Here is a 23,659-nt window from a genome sequence, read left to right as displayed (position 1 = left end):
GATGAGGTGTTGTTCCTCCAGTTTGCATTGGGCTTCACTGGAACAATGCAGCAAGCCAAGGACAAAAGGTTCACCAGACTGATTCCTGGAATGGTGGGATTGTCCTTTGATGAGAGATTGAGGAGACTGAGCTTATATCTCACCTGAGTGGAGTGGGGGAGACAATGGCGTAGTGGTAATGTCACTGCACTAATAACCCAGGGGCCCATGCTAATGCTTTAGGGACATGGGTTCAAATCCTGCCATGATGCTAGTGGAATTTGAATTCAGTTAACAAATCTGGAATTGAAAGCTAGTCTCAGTGATCGGTGATCATGAAACTATCATTGATTGTCACAAAAAACCCATCTGGTTCACTAATATACTTGGAGGAAGGAAATCTGGCCTTCATGAATGACAGAGCAGGCTTGAGGGGTCAGATGGCCTGGTCCTGGCCCTATTCCCCATGTTCCTAAAAAAAAAATTATCTTAAAGTTACATTGCCATGTAGGGTAAGCAAATTGTTAATGGTTAAAAACCCTGTGAAAAGATGCAGATATAGTTGATCAAGAGGATGAGGCTCTTAGAGTTTAATGAGTATCGTGAAATTTGTAAGAAGTCCTGAAGAACCCTGCCACATCCTATCGTAAGCCTTCCATTGGCTTTAACAGGGTAGTTGCTATGGATTGAAAGATATGGGACAAAGACAGAAATATCTTCATTCTACATTTGACTTGGCCACATTAATGTAAAGTAAGGACACGAGGGCTATTATAGACAGAATAATGGAAAAATGAATAGGGACTGGATTTAGGACACAAGCAAAGTTTCTGACTGACATCAGAGGTGAATTTGCTAATGTCAAATTCAGAGTTGTGTGTGAAAGCATGAATATTGTCATGAATACAACAGGGAGAGTCCGTTAGTCTTTGTGAAAGGAATTATGCTGTGATCAAGGAAATGGTGCTGATTAACCAGGCTGTAAATTGGTAACTGCCCTTGCAAGGGTGGTTTATTCAAAGTATTCTCTCCAGTTGGTTGTATAATCTAGTCCTTATCAACTAGGCTGTGGGTGAAATCCCAAATTGCTTTCAGTTCACTGCGATAGTCCCTGAACATTTGAATGCATGAAGGGAGAAGGGCTTTTCATCAAACCTGCACTCTCAAAGAAAATTCATGGAGTACTGAGGCATGGAATTAGACCATCCTGAATCAGAATTCAAATCAGGAGATTTGATACTATAGAAGTTCTTAAGGAATAGGAATGTTCTGATAAGATTGTGATGGCAAGACAGTACTTATCAAACTGCTATGGTACATTCATCACAATTAATTGGAATTGGTTACAAAATCCCAGACTGTGCACAGATGGTAGAAATAAACAAGGCACCTAATGCCTCAAATGCTCATGTATTTTAAAGTGAGGGTCCTGAGGCACAATGCTATAAGAGGTGGATGGTGCTAATGACAGTGATCAGGGCTGTTGCATCCACAGGACAATTACTCAGACTGGTACTTGGATAACATATGATCCAGAAGTGTATAAAGACTGGAGGGATATGACAATTGTGTGACATGCAGGAAAAGCTCCTAACGAGTTTAAATATTGAATGAATGTCCAGGATGATAGCCAAGAAGCAAGGGCCCTGGACTGGCAGAATGGGATAAAAGTGGAAAGTAAGAAAACACTGTGCAGGCACTGATATTGAGTCCGGAAGTAAGTCTTATGACAGAAAATGATCACAGACTGAAGAAAGGACCTCTGATAGTATAAGAGGGAAATCTCATGGTGGTATTCCCTGCAGACATGAACATGGAGGTAGAGGTTATAGCTCCAATAGATTAAACAATGAAATAAAGACCACAGTACAATCATGTAAAATAACTAGAAGTAGAAGTCCTCAATAACGTGAAGTTTTGCTGGCTGTCAATAAACTTGCGGATAAACTTACAAGTGAGGCAACACCAAAGAATTTAGATGGTTTAGAGAATTTCGTTTATTCTGAGGTACTGAATAAGGGTTACTCAGGTTTGTTGCATGAGTGGATTTGCACTGAAAAATCCTTGCAGATGGGATCCTTTTGGGTGCTACTGTGCAATTTGAGAAATGTGTTATTAATAAAATGAGAACAGAATTTAAAATTGGAGTCAGGCCTGTGGTGCTTTGAAATCTGCTGGTTTAGATATTAAGCAAGTAGCTGTGCCTAAACTTTAAATCAACAATCCTGTTTAAAGATGTTACTCCCATCCCAGTTACTAGGTCATCACAGAAAGATGATGTGATATCTAAAGAGTTAGAGCAATTGCAAGGCTTGATTGATCAGTTGAACTGGTTGTGTGCTCAGACAAGACCAGATGCTAGTTTTGAGGTACTGGAGTTAAGTACTACAATGAAACATCCTAAAGTAGAGAATGTTTTTAAGGGCAAATAAAACATCAAGATAATTAAATCTTGATAAATGCGTACTTAAATTCTCATTCTTAGGTGACCCGAAAAATATGAAGCTAGTCATTTTTAGCAATGCTTCACGTGCTAATCTTCCTAAAGGGTATTCAGATGTAGCTGATTTGGTTTCAGAGAATTTCTAATCTGTGTGAATCGAAAATGATGTTGTCTCTTAGCTCAGGAAGCTAAGAAAATTTTTTTAATGGTTAAAAGTACTTCAGTTGATGAAACACTGGCCGTTGTGGAGGCAGTGGATGTGGAAATTTATTTGCCAAATATTTTAAGTGATATTCTGTACAGTGGGTGTACTAAAGACAGTATACCCTCTGAATGTAATGTAGATAATGGTTCATTGTGGGATAATGTACACTCTACGCAAAGTGAGTGGGAAAAGGTTACCGATTGACCTTGCCAGCTTGTAAGATGCTGTAGAGAAAGATAATTTCTGTAATTAAAATGCCACCAACTGTCAGTTTTTTTCAATAAAAGAAATGCATGTATGAAATCATTTTTAGGCATCCCAGAGGAGGGGCGCCTCGCAATGTAATAAAGAATATGGAAGTTGTGATTTAGTTTCTTAAATTTTGTTGTCATTAAGTATAATTTTTATTTAAGGAGGGAGAAGGTAGGCTGTTAATTGTATAGTAATTGAGTGTTTAATTGTACAGTATATAAGTGGTGGGCATTTTCTTGGGGATTAAATTGTGCTTCCATATATAAGAGAAGACAAACTGATTTTTGGCTGTGGAGATTAATGTTCTTAATGTGTGCCTCTAAATAACAGCTTTTAAACGTGTAAAGATATTTAGGCTCCAGTTTTATCCTTCACCATGTGGCTGATTTAGAATCGTAAAGGCTAAGATTTGTTAGAAATTAGAGAAATGCTTGGTGTATATAGATAAAGGGTTTGTTTCCCTGGAAACAAAGCTAATGTTCTTAGATAATGATAGCCAGCCTGAACAAGGAACCATAGCCGGATAAATGCTTGAATAGATAACCATAGTACAAAACAAAGATTTTCAACCAACCTTGCTAATTAGGACTCTGTTGGAATGTCCATTAATTAATGTGTAAAAGTAGATTGGAAGTTTTCTTTAGTGGGTGAATTATCCCATGATTCACATTTTTATAAGAAATAAGGTTACTGGATTGGATAGCCATTATGTACAGTTCATTAATAGGTCTTATGAACAGTTTTGAGCATAAGTAAATGGTGATGAGACAGATATGGATAATGAAACTTTTATGCCAAAGATTAAATATTTCTTGGGAAGATGAAAGTGGTCAGATAGAGAGGCTTTAGATTTGATTTGATTTAAAAAATGATGACCTAGGCCTGATTGATGAAGGACAGAAAGCTCAAGAAGCTAATGGCAGAGAGATGGCATTAAAAACAGTATTTGCATCCTAATAGCTTAGACATATAAATTGATGTTTTATAGGGAATTTATTGATAAAGTAAATCTTTATAGGGGGAAAAGGCCTAGTCAGTAATACCTCCAGGTTCACCTCTGGGAGCAAAAAAACAATATAAAGTAAGAGACTTTGGGAGACCTCAGTGCTGGAGGCGGTGGAGAGAAACTCCATGCTAACACTCCTGGATATTTTGAGAAGTCATGAAGATGTGAGGGACTGAGAAGAAAAGAGAAGAAAGAAAACTGTTCATGCTTGCCAGCTATCCTGCCTGATTTGGATTGATACCTATTTCCACTGGTTGTAGAGTCTAGGAATGGGGGAATAGTCAAAAATTTGGAGCCACACCTTTCAGGGGTGAAATTAGAAAACACTTCTTCACACCAAGGAGGGTTGAAGTTTGGAACTTACTTCTCCAAATAACAATTGATGTTAGATGAATTGTTATTTTTAAAACTAAGATTGATAGATTTCTGTTTCCCAAAGATTTTAAGGGATTTGGGACAAAGGTAGATACATAGAGTTGTGTGTCATGATCGTATGTTTTTGCCCTATAACTAGTGTGTTATATTCTGTCCTTAGAACTCTGATTGAACTCAACTTACCCACTGTGTTGGTTGCAGTTGTACCTGATTGATTGATTAGACAGTGATAATATCAACTATCTTTTGAAGATTGAAATTATGAGAGATTCTGGTTAGCCAGCATACAATGGACACATAGCCATGAGAACCAATTCCTGTTGTTTTTGATGCACTAATCAGTTGCAGTTCTGTTATCTTGTCTCACTCTTGCCCTAAAGTTGTTTCAAAATCACCTGTCTTCAGCCAAGCTGGTCACTAACACAGAATGTGACCTGGTCAAGGATCGAATAATTAACTGAGGTAAAAAGTACAGCTTCAATTTGTGCTATTTATGACATGTATTGCATAAACATAATGCTTGCAATATTTTGTAAAGCATTGGTGCTGATAGTGTACAGTTTTAAGAAATATATTAGAGCTCAGTATATATTTTACCCAATGTCCATGAACAAGATTTGATTTCTATTGTATTAGTGAACATTTTTATTTGTCTGGAATAAACACATTTTGTAGGAAATCAACCTATCTAACTGGCAACTTGAAAAATAAATTCCTGCTTTCCCATTGTTGTACTCCTCTCTCAACTGCTAGCTAACTGCCAGTGCCTGCAGCTGTTGTTGCCAGGCAATAAAGAAATGCTGTGCTGGTCAGGATTTCCTACCTGCTTAGTTGTGTAAAAATAATGAATTCAAACCCAGGAGACTGAGAGATTGAAAGCACCTCGCCCACACAGCTTGTTGTCTTTATGAAAAAACCATTGCGTAGGTAGAAGTTGGTGTGTATTTGGGAGGCATTGCCCCTGCTTGATGAATGTGCAGGTTTTGTGCTAAAGATGTGGAATTTTAACTGTCTGAGTGACAGTTACAAGTTTACTTGTTCATAGTAATGTTTAATGGGTGATATGAAGCCTACGGTAACCTGATTCTGTTGCACTATTTTATTGTTAAATTTGTTCAGGCATCAGGAAAAGATAATGAATGTGAATGCTATAAAATAGGCATTTTTAAAAAATAAGAAAATGCACTGCTTTAATTTATGATTCCTAGAACCAACATTGGCTTTTGCTTGTGTTTTCTTATCCTTTTTGTGTCAACTTAAATGAATGTGTTCTGGCCTTCGCTTTCCATTTTGCCACTGCTGAATCTCTTCTGTTGATCGCTGACTGGGAAAGAGTATGCTCTTCAGTTTAAAAATCCCAAATGTAATGTATATACTGGATCAGTTTGTAACCCTTGTGAGTCATCAGACTGTCAGTTTTGATTAGATTAATTTTAATAATATCAGTAGTTCTCTCCTATTGTGTTGAGTCGGGAAATATGCTATATTACAGTGAGACCCAAGTAAAGCTCTGACAAATAGTGCTGTTCACAGTTCTGGCGGTGAGTCTGCTTGCAAGAGGGTCACTCTAGAAACATAGGAACAGGAGTAGGCAATTTAGTCCCTCAAGACTGTTCATTAATCAATGAGATCATGGTGATTTATGACCTAACTCTATGTACTCACCTTTGTCCCATATCCCTTCAAATCTTTGGGAAACAGAAATCTATCAATCTTAGTTTTAAAAATAACAATTCATCTAACATCAATTGTTATTTGGAGAAGTAAGTTCCAAACTTCAACCATCCTTGGTGTGAAGAGGTGTTTTCTAATTTCACCCCTGAAAGGTCTGGCTCCAAATTTTTGACTATTCCCCCCATTCTTAGACTCTACAATCAGTGGAAATAGGGAAAAACTATTTCTTCCCCTTTAATATCATGAAAGTTTGAACCAACCACCCCTTAATTCCAGAGAATATAACCCTCTCTGTTGCTCATCAAAAGCTCAAACAAATTAGTTCAGAATGATTTGCCCTTAACAAATCTGTGCTGGCTTTCCTTAATTAATCCACACTTGCCCAAGTGAATGTTAATTTTCTCATAGGAAAGCTTTTAGAACCTGTAATCTACTGCCAAGGTTAAACTAGTTGGTCTGTAGTTATCCTTTTTGAATAAGGGTGTAATATTTGCAATTCTTCAGTGCTCTTGCACAACAAGAAGACAGATCAGACAAATTTTTTATTCTTTCACGGAATATGGGTGTTGCCAGCATTTGTTGCCCATCTCCTAATGCCCTTGAGAAGGTGGTGGCTTGAATACTGCAGTCCATGTGGTATAGGTACACCCAGAGTGTTGTTAGAAGGCTGATTTCCAGCATTTAGACCAAGAGACAGTGAAGGAAGGGCGATACAGCGCCAATTGAGGGTGGCATGTGACTTGGAGGGGAACTTGCAGATGCTGTATCTGCTACCCTTGTCATCCTTATTGGTAGAAGTTGTGGGTTTGGAAGGTGCTGTCGAAGGAGCCTTGGTGAGTTGCTGCAGTGCATCTTGTAGATTGTTCACACTGCTGCCACTGTGTGTCCGTGGTGGAGGGAGTGAATGTTGAAGGCAGTGGATATGGTACCAATCAAGCAGGCTGCTTTGTCCTGGAAGGTGTCAAGCCTCTTGAGTATTGTTGGAGCTGCACTCACTAGCAAATGAAAAGTATTCCATCACACTCCTGACTTGTGCCTTGTGGATGGGAGACAGGCTTTAGGGAGTCAGGAGGTGAGTTACTTGTTGCAGGATTCCTATCCTCTGACCTGCTCTCACAGCCACAATATTTATATGGCTTTGGGGAGTCAGGAGGTGAGTTACGTGCTGCATCATTCTCATCCCGTGATCACTTTTAGCCACTGTATATAGCTGGTCCAGTTCAGTTTCTGGTCAGTGGTGTAACCCTGCAGGATGCTGCTAAGTGTGCGATTCGGCGCTGTTAATGCAAGGACCCAACCATCTCTCAAGGAGAGATGGTTGCGTCCTCTTTTGCTGGTGATGTCATTGCCTGGCACTTGTATGGCGTGAATGTTACTTGCCACTTATCAGCCCAAGCCTGGATGTTCTCCAGGTCATGCTGCATATGGGCACGGACTGCTTCAGTCCTTTGGAACTGAAGAAGAGTCATATTGGATTCAAAATGTTAACTCTGTCTCTCTCTTCACAGCTGCTGACAGACCTGCTGAGTTTTTCCAGCATTTTCTATTTTTATTTCTAATTTAGACCTTATTGTATTCCATCCTAGTCTGGCTCCACCGAATACCTTACTATTTCTCAGTATCATGCTTTCATGACCACTGGCTGTTTAGCCTCCCCCAACTTCTGTTCTGCAGCTGCTCAGTGACATCCTTGACCCTAGCAGCAGGGGTCCAACATTCCATCCTGGATTCACATCTGCAGCAACGCCTGTCTGTTCCCCTAACTATAGAATCTCCCATTGCAATTGCTTTCCCAACCTTCCTCCTTCCCTCCCCCCAAATTGTATAGCTCAGCTGCCTGTGGTGCCGTAAACTTTGCTGTGGCTGGGCTCCTCAGAGGAGCTATCACTCTCACCAGTATTCGGAAGCGGAGGGCACTTTGGGGACTCTTGTACTACCTGCCTGGTGCTCCTTGTCTGATCCGCTGATGTTCACCCATTCCTTTTCTCCTTGCGCTCTCTTAAGTTGTGAGTGACCACATCAAGAAACGTGATCAAGCCTTGCTTGATCATTTTATGATCGTTATTTGATAAATGTTCATGTACCATCAGGCTGTTAAGGTAAATTTGGCTCGTTACTAAACCTGATACGTCATGTGCCCTTATTGGTTCTAGGACATACTTTTTTTTACAACAATATGCTGGATGCACAAAAATAGTAGCTACCTTTCTGACATGATGATTTCTTTATCCCAATCTGTATGAAAGTTAAAATCTCCCATTAAAAACACTTTTGCTTTTTCTACATGCTTGTCTAATCTTAGCGCTTTTTCAAGCTACCATGAATCCTATGCACAGTTCCCACTGCAGTCTTGAATCCTTTTTCCATTTTTTAATTCTACCCATAAAGTCTGCCTGTTTGCCTCTCTTTATATCCTGTCATATTGAAATAATTTTATCCTTAATCATTAAGGCCACTGCTCCCCCTCCCTAATTTTCCTTGACTTTCCTGTAGACCTTAAACCTGATATAACTTCTAGTCCGAGAATTAAATATTTCTCAGTAATGGGCTACCCTGTGATTCTGCCTGTGTCTGGCTCTTATTATTCATCCCAGTCTCTGTGTCTTTTCTTACCCCCACCTCTTGATCTGTGCTGCTTTGGCTAGAACACTGATGAAATGAAGACAATTGGAAGTTCAGTTACCCTGGGTTGTTTTCTATACTTTGGAATGGGAATAAAATTAGGATGAGCCAACTGATGATATGCATTTTCTCAGTGCTGTGAAGCAGAGGTTCAGGAAGAGGATGGGAGGGGGAGAAGTTTATAGGGAGAATCTGGAAGAGAAACAGTTGAAGGGAGTAAAGATTAGATATAGCGGCACTAAGTTGAAAAATAAATCGGCTGTTGAGAAACTCTTTTTGGCAACCATTCCACCTTTTCCATTGGGATTTGTGACATCCTAAGGATTTGTGACGTCCTAACTGGTGGAGGAACTCTTACATCTATCAATAAAATGCAAGAAAATTGACATGCTGTGAAACAGGCAGGTGCAAAACTTTTTAATATATAGATTTGCTCACTGTCCTCATCTTAAAATATGCTGCTGCTCTAAATGGTCTGGCTTGTGTTCATTCCTGTCTGAACCAGTTTTGCATTCTCTGCACATCATCTTCACTGCAGATTATCAGCATTATCTTAATATCCATGTGTCTGTTATTGCTCAAAAGTGAATACTAATTTGCATGTTTACCTCTAACAAAGGGGAAACAAAACATGGTTGTGCAGTTAATTGAAACCTCATGAAGTGGTTTGTCCTCCTAATTCTTGGCACAGAATCTCCAATCTCAACTGTACTGTCAAGAGGAAGTACTCTGGTTGAAGGCAAGGCATTTTTACATGGAAGAGGAAAACTCAAACTGTTCATGGAGCCTGAGTAAAGTAGGGAATTAAATCCCTGCTTTTTCGGCTACTTTTTTTTTACCCAGAGGATGAAGCCCTAAAGAAAATAGAGTTAACTTTTTGATATGGACTAAGAGTTGGAGATTACAATGAGGAAAGCTTCAATGCAGTATAATAGTGGAGATGTATCAGGAAAGCAGAGAAATAAGAGGTCTTCCACACTTCCCCATTGTTAACGGTACCATCTAATGTCTCACTAAGGTGAGAGGCCTTGGTGTACACTATAAATGGGGCTGGGATTGGTGGGTGTGGTGTGCTACAATTACTCTCAGCAACCCTGGTTAGAGGGGAGAATGCAGCCTACGTTCTTACTCCTAATCACTATCCAGTAATCAGTGTGGGTGTGTGCATGTCCATTTGAACTGTTGAAAAGTAAAATAAATTGAGGATAAATGCATATGTATTAACTCATAGGTACTTGAGTTGCAAAATAACACTTTCCCCAGAACCTTGACAAATGGAATTTTCTAGTCTTTGTGCAAACCCAGTTTTATACTCTGCAAAGTTCCCATTGTTTCATTTTTATTTTTGGAACTGTGACAACTTTATGAAATACAGTTAACAGGGAGTGCTTGAAAAAGGTGGCATTGATGCTACATGCAGTGCTCTACAATTTACACCAATATATTTGGATGTACTCTAATTGTTTCTGTTAATTCTTAGGTTGCAATGTGCAACAAGAAGCCATGAAACAAAAATAATATTGTCAAATCACTCTTTGTAGCTGTAGGATTATGGAGATTGAAATCTTCCAGCACAGAAGGGGGCCATTTGGCCTATCAATCTTGTTCAGGATCTTTGAAAGAATTATTTAGTTCCACACCCTGTTGGATAATTCCCTCCTTATCCTTTTTGAATAGATTTGTACAACTAGACACTGTAATATGTTTGATAATTCGCTTCATTTACTATTGACAAATATGCTAAACTTAAATACCTTAGCCAACCGTTCACGCTAGTGCACTTCAGACCTGCATCCTAAAAGTTACTGTGCGTGGATTTATTGTGAAATTGTGAAGGTGACTTCTCAAAGCCTGTTCACACACCAGGGTTTCAAATGTTGCTCCTTACCTTCCAATGAAGTGGAAACACGGCATTGGTCTTGCACCTTTCTCTCTTGTGGTTTTGTTCTTGCTGGATGCAATGCTTTATATTTTTCAACTGCCCAGTTGTTTCAAAGTGCTCGTCAAACAGATGAAAAATCCTATGTTTCATGCTAGTTTGTTAGTTTTCTATTATTATTTATTATTGCTCTCCTAAACTATGGCCCTGTTTTAAACAATCCTTTCGATGTATGCACTCTGAGCACCCCTGCTGTGTTTCAGAAACTTCTTAATCAGCAGTAGTAAGAATGGTTTTGGAGAATATGAAAGGAAAAGACAAGTTTTTGAGAACACTAAGCAACTTGCTTTCCACGTTTCTGTAGGTTTTATCGGAGACAAAAAATGTAATGTAAAAACATTGATATTCCTGCATACTCCAACTTAGTCCTGCAAATTAGTTCCCTTCCAAGCACATGTCCAATTGCCTTTTTAAAAATTCCTATCTGATTCTATCACTCTTTCAGGCACTACGTTCTAGATACCGTCTCTGTCTCTGTCTCTGTCTGTGTGCGTGTGTATACGAAGAACAATCCCAGCTTCTCTAACTTGTCCACATGACAAAAGTTCCTCATCCCTGGGAACATTCTAGTAAACCTTCTTTGCACCCTTTCCAGGGCTATGGTGTCCTTCCTAAATAGTGATGCCCAGAATTGTACACTGCACACCACTGGTTAGACCTCAACTGGTATGCTAAGGTTTAGAATGACTTATTTGTATTTGATGCCCGTTTACAAATCCAAAAATCCCATATACTTCCTTAACCTTCTTCTCAACTTGTCCTCAAAGATTTGTGAATATGCAGCTCCAGGTCACTCTGCTCTTGCTCCAGCTCCAAATAGGTCATACTGCCTGTCCATTTTCCTCCCAAAGTGCATCACTTCACATTTATTCTGCAGTAAATTGCACCCACCATTTGTCTACCCATTTCACATGTCTATATCTGTCGGAAATCTGTTATCTTTGACACTATTTATTATGTTGCCAAGTTTTGTATCATCTACAAGCTTCAAAATTGTACTCCTTACACCCAAGTCCAGATCATTTATATAGAGCAAGCAAAACTTTGGTCCTAATGCGGATCCTTGGGGGCCTCACCCCATACTTCAATCAGAAAAACCTTTGTTCTTCACTATTCTGTGCTTCAATTATATACGAAGTTACCACAGTCCCTTCAATGCCTTGTGCTTCTGTTCCCTGAATAAGTCTGTTATGTGATATTTTGTTAGAAGCATTTTGAAAGTCCATACATACAACATCTACTGCACTAGCCTCATTAGGCATCTCTCTGTTACTTCATCAATTAACTCAATAATCTTAGTCAGACACAATTTGCTTTTAATGAACTGGTACTAGCTGTTCCTTATTAAACCATGCTTCTCCATGTGAGAATTAATTTTCTCCTTGACAATGAATATTTTTTTCAACCACTCATGCCAGATTTATTGATCAGTGACCAGTTTTATCCCTTCCCCTTTTTTGAACAGGATGTAACATTTGCAATCCTTTGGTGCCACTCCTATAATCAAGGCGTTATAGCGGTCAGCAAGGACTGTTGCTTTTGGCTGTCTGGAGGGAATTGAACGCATTAAACTTTTACTTTTCTTTGCAGGATCCAAGCCAGTTCCTCGTTCCGCGTATAAGCCCCCACCACCCAATGGATGTGGCTCCCCTATGTTTGGAGTTCATGTAAGGAATACTTTGTCAAACATTTGCATCTTGTGTCTTACCAACTTCATTAAAGTTCTGCAATATTAAATGAAATGCTGCAGGAGCTTTGCTAATAAACAATATAAATTGGCTGAACAGAATATTTCCTTAATTATTCCCATGATAGGCAGGGGAGTGTTGCATAACTGCAAAGTCTGTAGGTTGAAAACAGCTGTATATCTTTTGGGTTGAAATTTAAAGATCAGCACAATATTCAGTTTGCTAAAGGTCATGATTGCAAATTCATTTTTCCCTTAAGCCTCTGTTGCTCAGTGTTACTGACAGTCATTAGTTATTATGCATGCTAAATATTGGGAGTGTTTTTTATTTACAGTACTTGATTTAAAGGAAATAATTTTGTCTTTAAGACAAGATACCTGGGAATAAAAGTAAATTAATTTGAGATTTCCAATTTCTTAGTGATTTTGATACATACTCCAGCATGGTGCTATCATCCAAGTGGATTTTCCTGTTCATGTTTTGACTAAGTGAAAATATCAGATTTGCCTTAAACCAACACATCTTCATTGTCAGTTGTTTTTAACCTATTGCTGAAACCTTTATGTATGTTTTTGTGTCATCAGGCTTGTTCTTATTGAAATAAAAACAAAAAATTGCGGATGCTGGACATCCAAAACAAAAACAGAATTGCCTGGAAAAACTCAGCAGGTCTGGCAGCATTGGTGGAGAAGAACAAAGTTGACGTTTCGAGTCCTCTTGACCCTTCAACAGAACTAAGTAAAAATAGGAGAGGGGTGAAATATAAGCTGGTTTAAGGTGGGGGTAGAGAAGTCGGGGTGGGGGGAGGTTGTAGGGACAAGCAAGCAGTGATAGGAGCAGATAATCAAAATATGTCACAGACAAAAAAGCAAAGAGGTGTTGAAGATGGTGGTGTTATCTAAAGGAATGTGCTAATTAAGAGTGGAGAGCAGGATAAGCAAGGTACAGATAGCTCTAGTGGAGGTGGGGTGAAATAAGACTAAAAGGGCATAAAAGGTATAGATAAACGATGGGTGGAAATACATTTAAAATTAATGGAAATAGGTGGGAAAAGAAAAATCTATATAAATTATTGGAAAAAACAAAAGGAAGGGGGAAGAAATGGAAAGGGGGGGAGGATGGAGGAGGGAGTTCAAGATCTAAAATTGTTGAATTCAATATTCAATCCAGAAGGCTATAAAGTGCCTAGGCAGAAGATGAGGTGCTCTTCCTCCCATTTGCGTTGAGCTTCACTGGAACAATGCAGCAAGCCAAGGGCAGACATGTGGGCAAGAGAGCAGGGTGGAGTGTTAAAATGGCAAGCGACAGGGAGGTCTGGGTCATTCTTGCAGACAGACCGAAGGTGTTCTACAAAGCGGTCGCACAGTCTGTGTTTGGTCTCTTCCAATGTAGAGGAGACCGTATTGGGAGCAATGAATGCAGTAGACTAAGTTGGGGGAAATGCAAGTGAAATGCTGCTTCACTTGACAGGAGTGTTTGGGCCCTTGGATGGTGAGGAGAGAGGAAGTGAAGGGGCAGGTGTTGCATATTTTGCGTATGCAAGGGGAGGTGCCATGGTGGGGGTTGAGGAATAGGGGGTGATGGAGGAGTGGACCAGGGTGTCACGGAGGGAACGATCCCTACTGATGCCGCCAGGGGTGTGAAGGGAAGATGTGTTTGGTGGTGGCGTCATGCTGGAGTTGGCGGAAATGGCGGAGGATGATTCTTTGAATGTGGAGGCCGGTGGGGTGATAAGTGAGGACAAGGGGGACCCTATCATGTTTCTGGGAGGGAGGAGAACGCATGAGGGGGGATGCGCGGGAGATGGACCAGATACGGTTGAGGGCGCTGTCAACTACCGTGGGTGGAAAACCTCAGTTAAGGAAGGAGGAGGACATGTCTGAAGATGCTACCTTCAAAAACAGTTCCTCTGACATGTCCTCCTCCTTCCTTAACTGAGGTTTTCCACCCACGGTAGTTGACAGCGCCCTCAACCGTATCTGGCCCATCTCCCGCGCATCCCCCCTCACGCCTTCTCCTCCCTCCCAGAAACATGATAGGGTCCCCCTTGTCTTCACTTATCACCCCACCGGCCTCCACATTCAAAGGATCATCCTCCGCCATTTCCGCCAACTCCAGCATGACGCCACCACCAAACACATCTTCCCTTCACCCCCCCTGGCGGCATTCTGTAGGGATCGTTCCCTCCTGTAACATCCTGGTCCACTCCTCCATCACCCCTTATTCCTCAACCCCCACCTACGGCACCTCTCCATGCATACGCAAAATATGCAACACCTGCCCCTTCACTTCCTCTCTCCTCACCGTCCAAGGGCCCAAACACTCCTTTCAAGTGAAGCAGCATTTCACTTGCATTTCCCCCAACTTAGTCTACTGCATTCATTGCTCCCAATGTGGTCTCCTGTACATTGGAGAGACCAAACGCAGACTGTGCGACTGCTTTGTAGAACACCTTCGTCTGTCCACAAGAATGACCAGACCTCCCTGTCGCTTGCCATTTTAACACTCCACCCTGCTCTCTTGCCCACATGTCTGCCCTTGGCTTGCTGCATTGTTCCAGTGAAGCTCAACGCAAACTGGAGGAGCAGCACCTCATCTTCCGACTAGGCACTTTACAGCCTTCTGGACTGAATATTGAATATAGATCTTGAACTCCATCCTCCATCCCCGCTCCCTTTCTGTTTCTTCCCCCTCCCTTTTGTTTTTTCCAATAATTTATATTGATTTTTCTTTTCCCACCTATTTCCATTATTTTTAAATCTATACCTTTTATGCCTTATTTATGTCTTATTTCACCCCAACCCCACTAGAGCTGTACCTTGCGTGTCCTGCCATCCATTCTTAATTAGCACATTCTTTTAGATAATATCACCACCTTCAACACCTCTTTGTTCTTTTGTCTGTGACATCTTTTGATTATCTGCTCCTATCACTGGTTGCTTGCCCCTACAACTACCACCCCCCCACCTTAAACCAGCTTATATTTCACCCCTCTCCTATTTTTACTTAGTTCTGTTGAAGCGTCATGAGGATTCAAAACGTCAACTTTGTTCTTCTCCGCTGATGCTGCCAGACCTGCTGTGTTTTTCCAGGTAATTCTGTTTTTGTTTTGTTCTTATTGAATATCTGCCCCCCTGGCCCATAGCTCAGCTGCTCGTGTGCTGCCACATTACTCATCGCTCTATCTCTACTTTGCTCCATCAGCTCCCTGTTTCCCAGTGCATCTAAGTTAAACTTCTTATGCTCCTGTATAGATTCTTCCATGGGGCTTCCTCTAGTTTCTGTGTTCCATTGAATGGACTGTGGTCATCCAGCTCTAGGCCATTAGTATCCTCTATTCCCTCCATCAGTCCACATTCTTTATTTGATAACACTTCTGTTCTTTGATAACATTTTTGTTGTCTCTTGGTCTTCCCTCATTAAATCTCTGCCTACAACTTTCTTGACCATTAAAGGCCTCTTCAAATTTATCTTTCCGTGCTGTTAGTCAACTTTCCTAATTTTTCTATTCCTGCTGTCATGTGAAAGCCCTGGTTATTTGGTTATGTTAAAGTTACTACATAATGACAGTTTGTTGTAAAGTGAAGTTCAAAGCCTTGACCAAGTTATCTGGGCAAACTTCTTCCTCATAGGAATCAATAGAGAATGGGGGAAGAAGGCAACTCGGATGGTTATAAAATGTTTTAGTTAGAGATGGCAAGATTGCCAACTTTACTTGTTTTTGGATGGTGGGGGTGTGGAGGAGAGTATGGAAAGGGAGGAATGAAACCCTGACATGTGGAAGGGGAAGAGAAAGAATGGCAAGGTATTAAAGTTAAGCTGTGAGGAAAGACAAAGATCAATTAAAGGAACATGCTTAAGAAAAGGATCACACAAAAATCATGTCTGACATTTCCATAAATAAAACGTTAAGGAAGGCCCCTATAAAAAAAGCATCACCCTGATCCATACACGATTTAAGGTTTGCATTTCTGCTGAATTTGCTACAATTGAACTTGGAGCTTGTGGAGCAAGAAATGGGTTCTGAGAAGCCAAGGCTCCAGTTTCTGATTACTGTTTAGTAACTTTACTTGAAAATGGGGAGAATAGAATTGGGGATCGAAGTCAGCTGTCATCCCTCCCTGGTTGTATAACTGACAGGGCTCATACATAAAGAATGAGTGCATGGGCAATATGTTGAAGGATTTCTGGTATCCATAGAACCAAATGCTAACAAGAGGCTGCACTGAGGAACAGAGAAAATTGCCGCATCTATCTATCTACATCCATCATCTTCTGCCCCTCTGTATGGCCCATTCGCCTATTGCCTTTTATTGTTCATATTTCTTGACCATGCTTCCATTCCTCTTCCAGAAAACCAATGGGTCCGTGGCAGCCATGTAGCAGATGATGAAATTGGTTTTCACATTGCGCTGCAAATTCACCACCCTGGTACTGCCGATGCAAAAATCAGGCTGTTGCTCTCACTCTCTCTCTGATCTCTCTCTCTCTCTCTCTGATCTCTCTCTAGTTCCTGGCTCCAGGGATTCAACACAAGTTACACACAGGCTGAGAATTCTGTCCTGCTTCTGTGTCTTGCTGACCAATTAGCTTTATTCTACTCAGCCCCCAGCTAGATTAGCATATCCCTCCTTTCCAGGACAGACTCTTGGCCTTCTGTTCTCACCCAGAGTGCTTTGCATTGGCTTACAACACAGCTTTGTACTTGCACAAAATGCTCTGGCTCCACTTCCTGGCCATGTGGGCACTCTGTCCAGGCCAGCAGCACAAAAACTGTGTAGGCCAGGCCCATGGGTGGAGCAGAAATTAAGAGGCATGAGGGTCTAATGGCTGCATCAGCTAAATAAATAAAAAAATATATAAATTTGTCTGTGCTATCTTTTTATTTCACAACAGTTGTCTGGCATGTATAGTGCTTCTAACCATCAGGCACTGCCTATGATCAGCTTTTGGAGCATCACGGTACCAGAACATAATGAAGGCCAACACTCTCCATTTTTAGTATTGACTGCAAATTTTATCATGAGATTGCTACCCAGCTCGCAATCACATTTATGTCTATTTTTGTAAATAGCTGGACGTGGGAATCCCTTCTATGACGAAATGCTGCAATCAACATGATCGTTGTTATGATACTTGTGGTAATACTAAACAGGACTGCGATGAAGTGTTTCAGCATTGCTTGTCCACAATCTGCAGAAATGTACAGAAAACATTAGGAATGGATTCAACTGTACAAGGTAAGTCCAGGTAAAACATTTGATGTTCACTGTTTTCAGGTGGTTATGATGTGTTTACATCATTCATATGGAATCCCAGCAAAGGGCTGCAAATGCTTTGGTGCTGTACATTGAAGCATCAACTGCAATTTTATGGAACTGTGGTTTGTCTGGTGTTCCCCTCCATGCAGTGCTGGTAACTTCCTGACTTGGGCCGGGACTCATTCCTTGCTCATACTGTACTTTATATTTGCATATCAGCATGAGGATTGATGTCCAAGGTGATTTCTCTGCTACTTTATTTGGCAATCTTATATACACTGTTCAATTTGTAATGTGGAGAATTTCCTAACATCAGTCCCAAAATGACTGTTTTAGTCTGAATGCATTCCCTCCCCCTGCCCTCTGATCAGCCTCGTGGCTTTTCTCTGCATTGATGCCAGTGTTTCGAGAGAGGGAGAAAAACAATCCCTTATTTCGTGCAAAATGGAACTGAATGAAGTATTCAAGATGTGGCCTGACCAGATCACACCACCATGATCACAGTGAGTCTTTTCCAACCATGGCACCCAGCATGGAACTGCACAAAGCTGTCATGTTGCAACACAAAAAATAAGGAAAATACATTATTGGGTAGGCGATCCTTCTGCCAAATCTTTATCTCTGGGGAGGGTTTCCCAGATTGAAATCTCACTCCTCAGGCTGTTTTGCTTTAATATCACAAAGTTGAAACCCTCTGTGAATTAACTTGAGAGCTTACTGCAATTTAGATACTGTGCTATAAAATTAATATCTTTGTGTCTAACAATTTTAAAAATAATATAACTCAATAAAATAGTCCTATGGTTGCAGTACTTGTTGATGTAATGACAACAATTGCGCTGATTTGTATACAGCAGGTGAGAATAGTGTTGCTGTCAATCAGTAAAGAAAGTGAATTAATGATTTCCTAGACAAGCTTTTCCTTTAATAGAATTGACTTGTTTTTTGACGTCCCCCTGGCTTTGGTGTGAGGGAGGAATGATATACTCTTAAAATATAGTTTAGTAACAATAACATTCCTGGGGGAGGCATTGGTTTTCTCTTGTGAATCCATTTACTATACTCCTAATCTCAGTCAGACCTCTGGACTTTAGACTAGAGGGAAGAACATTGAAGAGCAGATCTTCTGTCACTTTCATTCTAGTAATTGGTTACAGGGTGATATTGACGATGGTCCTTAAGAATTCAGTTTTCAGGAGAGTGCCTTATGCATCCTTTTGACAATGGAATGCAAAGAAAAGAGACCATAATTTAAAATGAGTCTTAAGGAGTCATCTATGAATTGTTTACACCAGGGATGATATGGCCAGGTGAGGAGGGTTCAAATGGCTCTCCTCATTTCCCACTCCTCGTTTGACCGTAACAGGTTTTTTTTTTTAAAAAAAGGATACGTTTGCCAATTCTGAGAGTGCTTAGCTGTTACACGCTGTGACCATGAAAGACACAATCAGACAGGTTTCCTTCTGCTTTTGAAAAGAAGATAGGATGGTCTTTATTTTAGTTAACCCGGGCTAAGAAAAATAATAAAAATGCTTCAGCTTAAACACACACGCACAGGTGTGTGCACACACGCAAATAAATTATAGAATATGAGGATAGATTAAGCAATTTAAAGTCCAGTAAAATTAAAGGGTTATAAGGATCTTGAAGTTGGTGACTTGGCTGGCTTCAGGCTGAACTTGGTGGTCCTGCTGGTTTTAGCATCAAGGCAGTTTAAAGCTGTAGAAGGATAATTTATCTGTTCTTCTGAAGATAGCTGCGGGTTGAGTTTTTAAAAATCTTTGCCTGAGGTACTTGGTGAGTCAAAAGCAGACAGGGTTTGAAACTTGCACGTTAGATGGAAATTGAGAGAGACAGAACTCACTCAGGGTCTTGTTCCTTCAGCATCTCAGTTGCTTGTCCTGTTCTGCAGAAAAAAAATTGATTAAACACACATAGGGCTGGCTTGTCACATGATCCTCTCTCAAGGTGCCCAATGTTCCAAATATGATCCTGCCTTGTGTATTCTAGCTGTAACTTAATTAAATCATCTCAGAATCCATCTCAGCCAGGGTCCATTTGTTCAAGTGATTATGTCTAATGGTCTGTCTCCACCCAGTTTGAGTACCCAGTTTGAATATCTGGATGCTTTGCTAATTGGATAGGTGATGGCCTTCATTCATGCAACTCCAAGGCCATTGTTCCTGGTGCAGCTTTGCAGACAGTGGTTTTGGAGTGCAGTAGGTACAGTGATGCAAGTGTGAAGCCATCTTTAACTGTGAACCCAAGTCACTGGAATGTGGCTTTAGCCTTTAAAAAAAATTCAATAAGGGATTTCCAGTCAGTAAATTCAAAAATAGTTTTTTGATATAAAACATGGTTTCACAACAGATGAAGATGAAGAAGTTTAAAAGATGTTACACAATGTATGCTCAAGTAAGGTTTAGTGAGGTACATCAAAGTCTGTGTATGCTGAATTTCACAATGTATCAGGCAGTACAGCTGTGTTCGCTGAATTCAAATTAATGGGGCAGATTCATCTGTCAGATAGAGACAAGGCAATCATGAGAAGAAATGTTGTCTTTGATATTGAATTAATTCAGTTTTGTGGGGTGGTTGAAACGTTATTTTCGCAAGTGTGGCCTATGGGTCAAGAGCATCAAGACTTTTGGTCCAGGTGCTTTACAGTAGCACAGCAGGCAGTGTAGTAATTTCAGAGTGAAAAAGCAGAATATTCTTTTCATTAAGATATTACAATATGCAGCACAATATATTTGGTTTTTTTAACCAATTATATTACTGTGCTAAAATTTGGAAAGTTATGCCAAGACTAAGTCCACATGAGAACTTTGAGCTGTAACTAGATATAATTATTTAAAATCCTGATTATACAATGACAGTAGAATCCACTGCTTTTTGCCCATTTAAAAATTTGTTTTTATTTAATGTTAGTTGCTTCTAAGGAATAAACCTAACTTTATTTTTCTTTTTTTTTTGTAGCTTGTGATCATGCTGTAGAATTGCTTTTCAATGCAGTTATGCATTTGGGATGTAAACCCTACCTGGAGAGCCAGCGGGCCTCATGCAAGTGCGCATATGAGGAAAAAATTGACCTCTGATGTGAAGATTAAGAAAAACAAATCTTTTATAGAAGAAGTGCCTTTCCCTATGGAGCTGAAAATTTCTAGTTTTCTCAAGGGACTTTTAATTATGGAGTAATGCATAACATGTATAAAATTCTCTAACAGATTCTGTTTCGAAGATTTTCATATGATTTTCTATGTTCTTCTAACTATTTACATAAATTGAGATGTGAATTATTGCACATTGTCTGACATGTTGATTTAAGCCCCAGTTACTATGCTGTGTTTTTAAAGGCTCTAGGTTCATGCTCATGCACTGAATTCCATTTTCTTTTCAGACATGGAGCTCAGCAAAAATGGTAAAGAAGAATTTTCTCTGTCCCACCCATGCCAAACCATTAGTGAAGAAAAATCAAATGAGTTAACTGACCATGCTCATGCACCACCTAGTGGCAGGTTACTGAGTGACAGCTGTCACATGACTTAATTAGAAATGACGCTGGGCTGTGGTGCCCAAAGAAGTGCAGAAATTACAAATAGATTGATTTAATTTATTTTAAATGGGATCATAGATCCAGTTAATCTTGTATGATGTAAGGCACATTTAAATCAAGTAGAGAGAGAAACAGAGTTAATGAGTCTTCAGTTCTGAAGAAGAGTCATATTCAACTCTTGTTTTTCTCTCCACAGATGCTTCCAGACCTGCTGAGTATTTCCAGCACATTCTGTTTTAATTTCAGATTTCCAGCAGCAGTATTTTGCTTTTATTTTATCATATAAGTGGAACTGTTACCAGGCTGACAAACATGGCTTGGTACTGCAGTTTACTGGAAATCTGGAATAAAAACAGAAAATGTCAGAGACACTCAGCAGGTCAGGCAGCATCTGTGGAGATAGAGAAAATAGTTAATGTTTCAAGTTGTTGACCTGACATTGGACCAATGACCTGAAATGTTAACTGTTTTTCTCTCTTCTCAGATTTTGTTTGACCTGCTGGGTATTTTCAGTATTTTCTGTGTTGGCTTGGTATCCCAAGCATTTGAAGACTAGTATTCTAACTAGCTGTGAAATAAATTGTGACATTAGGAAGAATAGACATTGGTAAGCAGCTCAGATCATCAAGTGAATGCTGGTGAGCATACTGCTGGAAATCGGAACTGAGAAAAATGCATCTTTAAAGGAAACATTATCTGAATTTAATATGTTTACATATCTAATGCAGGTTTAGAACTATCTTGCTAACTGTTCCCATGTTCCTTGCCCCAGCGGGTAATTGCAATTTTAACTTTACATTTGATAGATTGAGAGCCTCAAATTTCCATTTTTTTAATGAAGAATTTGTATTAAAGAACTTTAAATAATATATTATCTTTCACATTTTCAGGACAAAATATTTCACAATGAAGTAATTATTTTGGAAGTCACTTTTTACATAGGCAAATATGGGAGCTTTGGCACACAGTCCTTCCTATCCCACAAACAGCAATAAGATAGATCAGCAGTTAATCAGTTTTCAATGAGAGGGATGAATTTTGACCAGGACACCAGGAGAATTCCATTGCTGTTCAAAAAGAACCATGGAATCTTTACAGCCATGTGGACTGGTGGTAGGAGCCTTGGCCTCAATGGAAAGACAGTACCTAGAACATTTGCTGTTTTCAGTGATACACTGAAGCACCAGCCCAGCTGAATTCTTATAGATTTTTATTTTGTTACACAAATTTATCTTGAAACAGACTATCTTTTCTAACTGGCCTTTTGAGAAGTTAAATCTTGGTTGATACGTTACTGCTTTTGAATATTGAGTTCTCGTGGCTGATTACCTTCTGATGCTCCATCTTGAGTTTTTGGCAGTTTTTAAGAACATAATGTAAGCAATAAGAGCAGGAGTAGGCCACTCAGCCCTTTGAGTCCGTTCCACCATTCAATGAGATAATGGCTGATCATCTACTTCAACACCATTTTCCTGCACTATGCCCACATCCCTTGATGTTTTTAATACGTAAAAAATGTATCGATCGCCAGTCTTGAACATACTCAACGACTGAGCCTCCACAGCCCTCTGGGGCAGAGAATTTCAAAGATTCACCACCCTCTGAAGAAATTCCTCCTCATCTCAGTCCTAAATGACTGCCCCTTATTTTGAGACTCTATCCCCTGCTTCTAGACACCCCAGCCAGGGGAAACATCCTTCTAGCATTTACCCTGTCGAGCCCTGTAAGAATTTTGTATGTTTGACTGAGATCACCTCTCATTCTTCTGAATTCGAGAGAATGAAGGGCCAGTCTATTTAATTGTTCCTCGTAGGACAATCTAATTTTGTAAATGATGGCTTCCACTGTCGGGGCAGGACAAGGAGGCAGGTCCTAAGTCTACTTGAGCTGGAATGGGAATCAAACCCATGCTGTTGGTGTTAATTCTGAACCACAGGATAGCCATCTAGCTAACTGAGTAACTGATCCTATTGAATGCTGCAGCGTTTAAAGAATTGCAGCATTTAAAGAACCCTCCTCTTCAACCTCTGTGGCACAAACAAATGGCTTTCTTTCTCACCAGAAATATGTTCTCTCCCCTTTTGCTGCTTAGTGAGCTGGGAGCTACAGTTGACATTCTGCATTGAAAATTAACCAGTCTTAAAAATGTGCCATGTTACTTTGATGTTGCACTGGAAAATGGCAGGTTGAAATAAGAAATATTTCTTTACTGAAGTCTGCTCTCAACCTCCATGCACAAGTCCTATCTTTACAGTGATATCTGTAACAAGGAAAGTAAAGACCAGGGATAACTGGAAAGAGGTTGCAGGTGCCTGAAATTCAGGGATTGGGTGTTGTTAGTTTACTTGCTGTTCTTTTACTTTTTGCACTTGGGTTTAACTCCAGTGCAGAAGTCAACTAACTACAAGTATCTTTTGTAACAGAAACTCAGGTAGTCTCAACCCAGTTTCCAGTGGCCATAAGTTTACAGCTCAAAACTGTCCACAAGTTGACATCAATTTATACTAAAGTAATGATTCCATTCAGACAACAAAGATAGCTGGTGTGATAAATGGCAATGTTACAGCAGTGCAATAGAGAATTCTATTCTGGGTTTGTGGTTCAAGCCCATTGTTTGTTTTGTGTGAAGGCCATTTTGCCCACCATCTGACCTGTGATA

General features: G+C 40.0%; 1 protein-coding gene across 5 annotated transcripts in view; it reads left to right on the top strand.

Annotated features, from left to right (window-relative positions):
* Window positions 1–20,748, top strand: part of pla2g12a (phospholipase A2, group XIIA) — a 29,072-nt gene extending 8,324 nt beyond the window's left edge. For all 5 annotated transcript variants that reach the window (XM_041195028.1, XM_041195026.1, XM_041195030.1 and 2 more), the window contains exons 4-6: window positions 12,086–12,162; window positions 17,258–17,423; window positions 20,424–20,748. In XM_041195028.1, coding sequence (XP_041050962.1) covers window positions 12,086–12,162; window positions 17,258–17,423; window positions 20,424–20,542 — 362 coding nt within the window. In that variant the 3' untranslated portion in view covers window positions 20,543–20,748. The remainder of the gene's footprint in view (window positions 1–12,085; window positions 12,163–17,257; window positions 17,424–20,423) is intronic.
* Window positions 20,749–23,659: the final 2,911 nt, after the last annotated feature.

Source organism: Carcharodon carcharias, chromosome 9, assembly GCF_017639515.1.
Source record: "Carcharodon carcharias isolate sCarCar2 chromosome 9, sCarCar2.pri, whole genome shotgun sequence".
Taxonomy (NCBI): domain Eukaryota; kingdom Metazoa; phylum Chordata; class Chondrichthyes; order Lamniformes; family Lamnidae; genus Carcharodon; species Carcharodon carcharias.
This window is presented reverse-complemented; position numbering and strand designations above follow the sequence as displayed.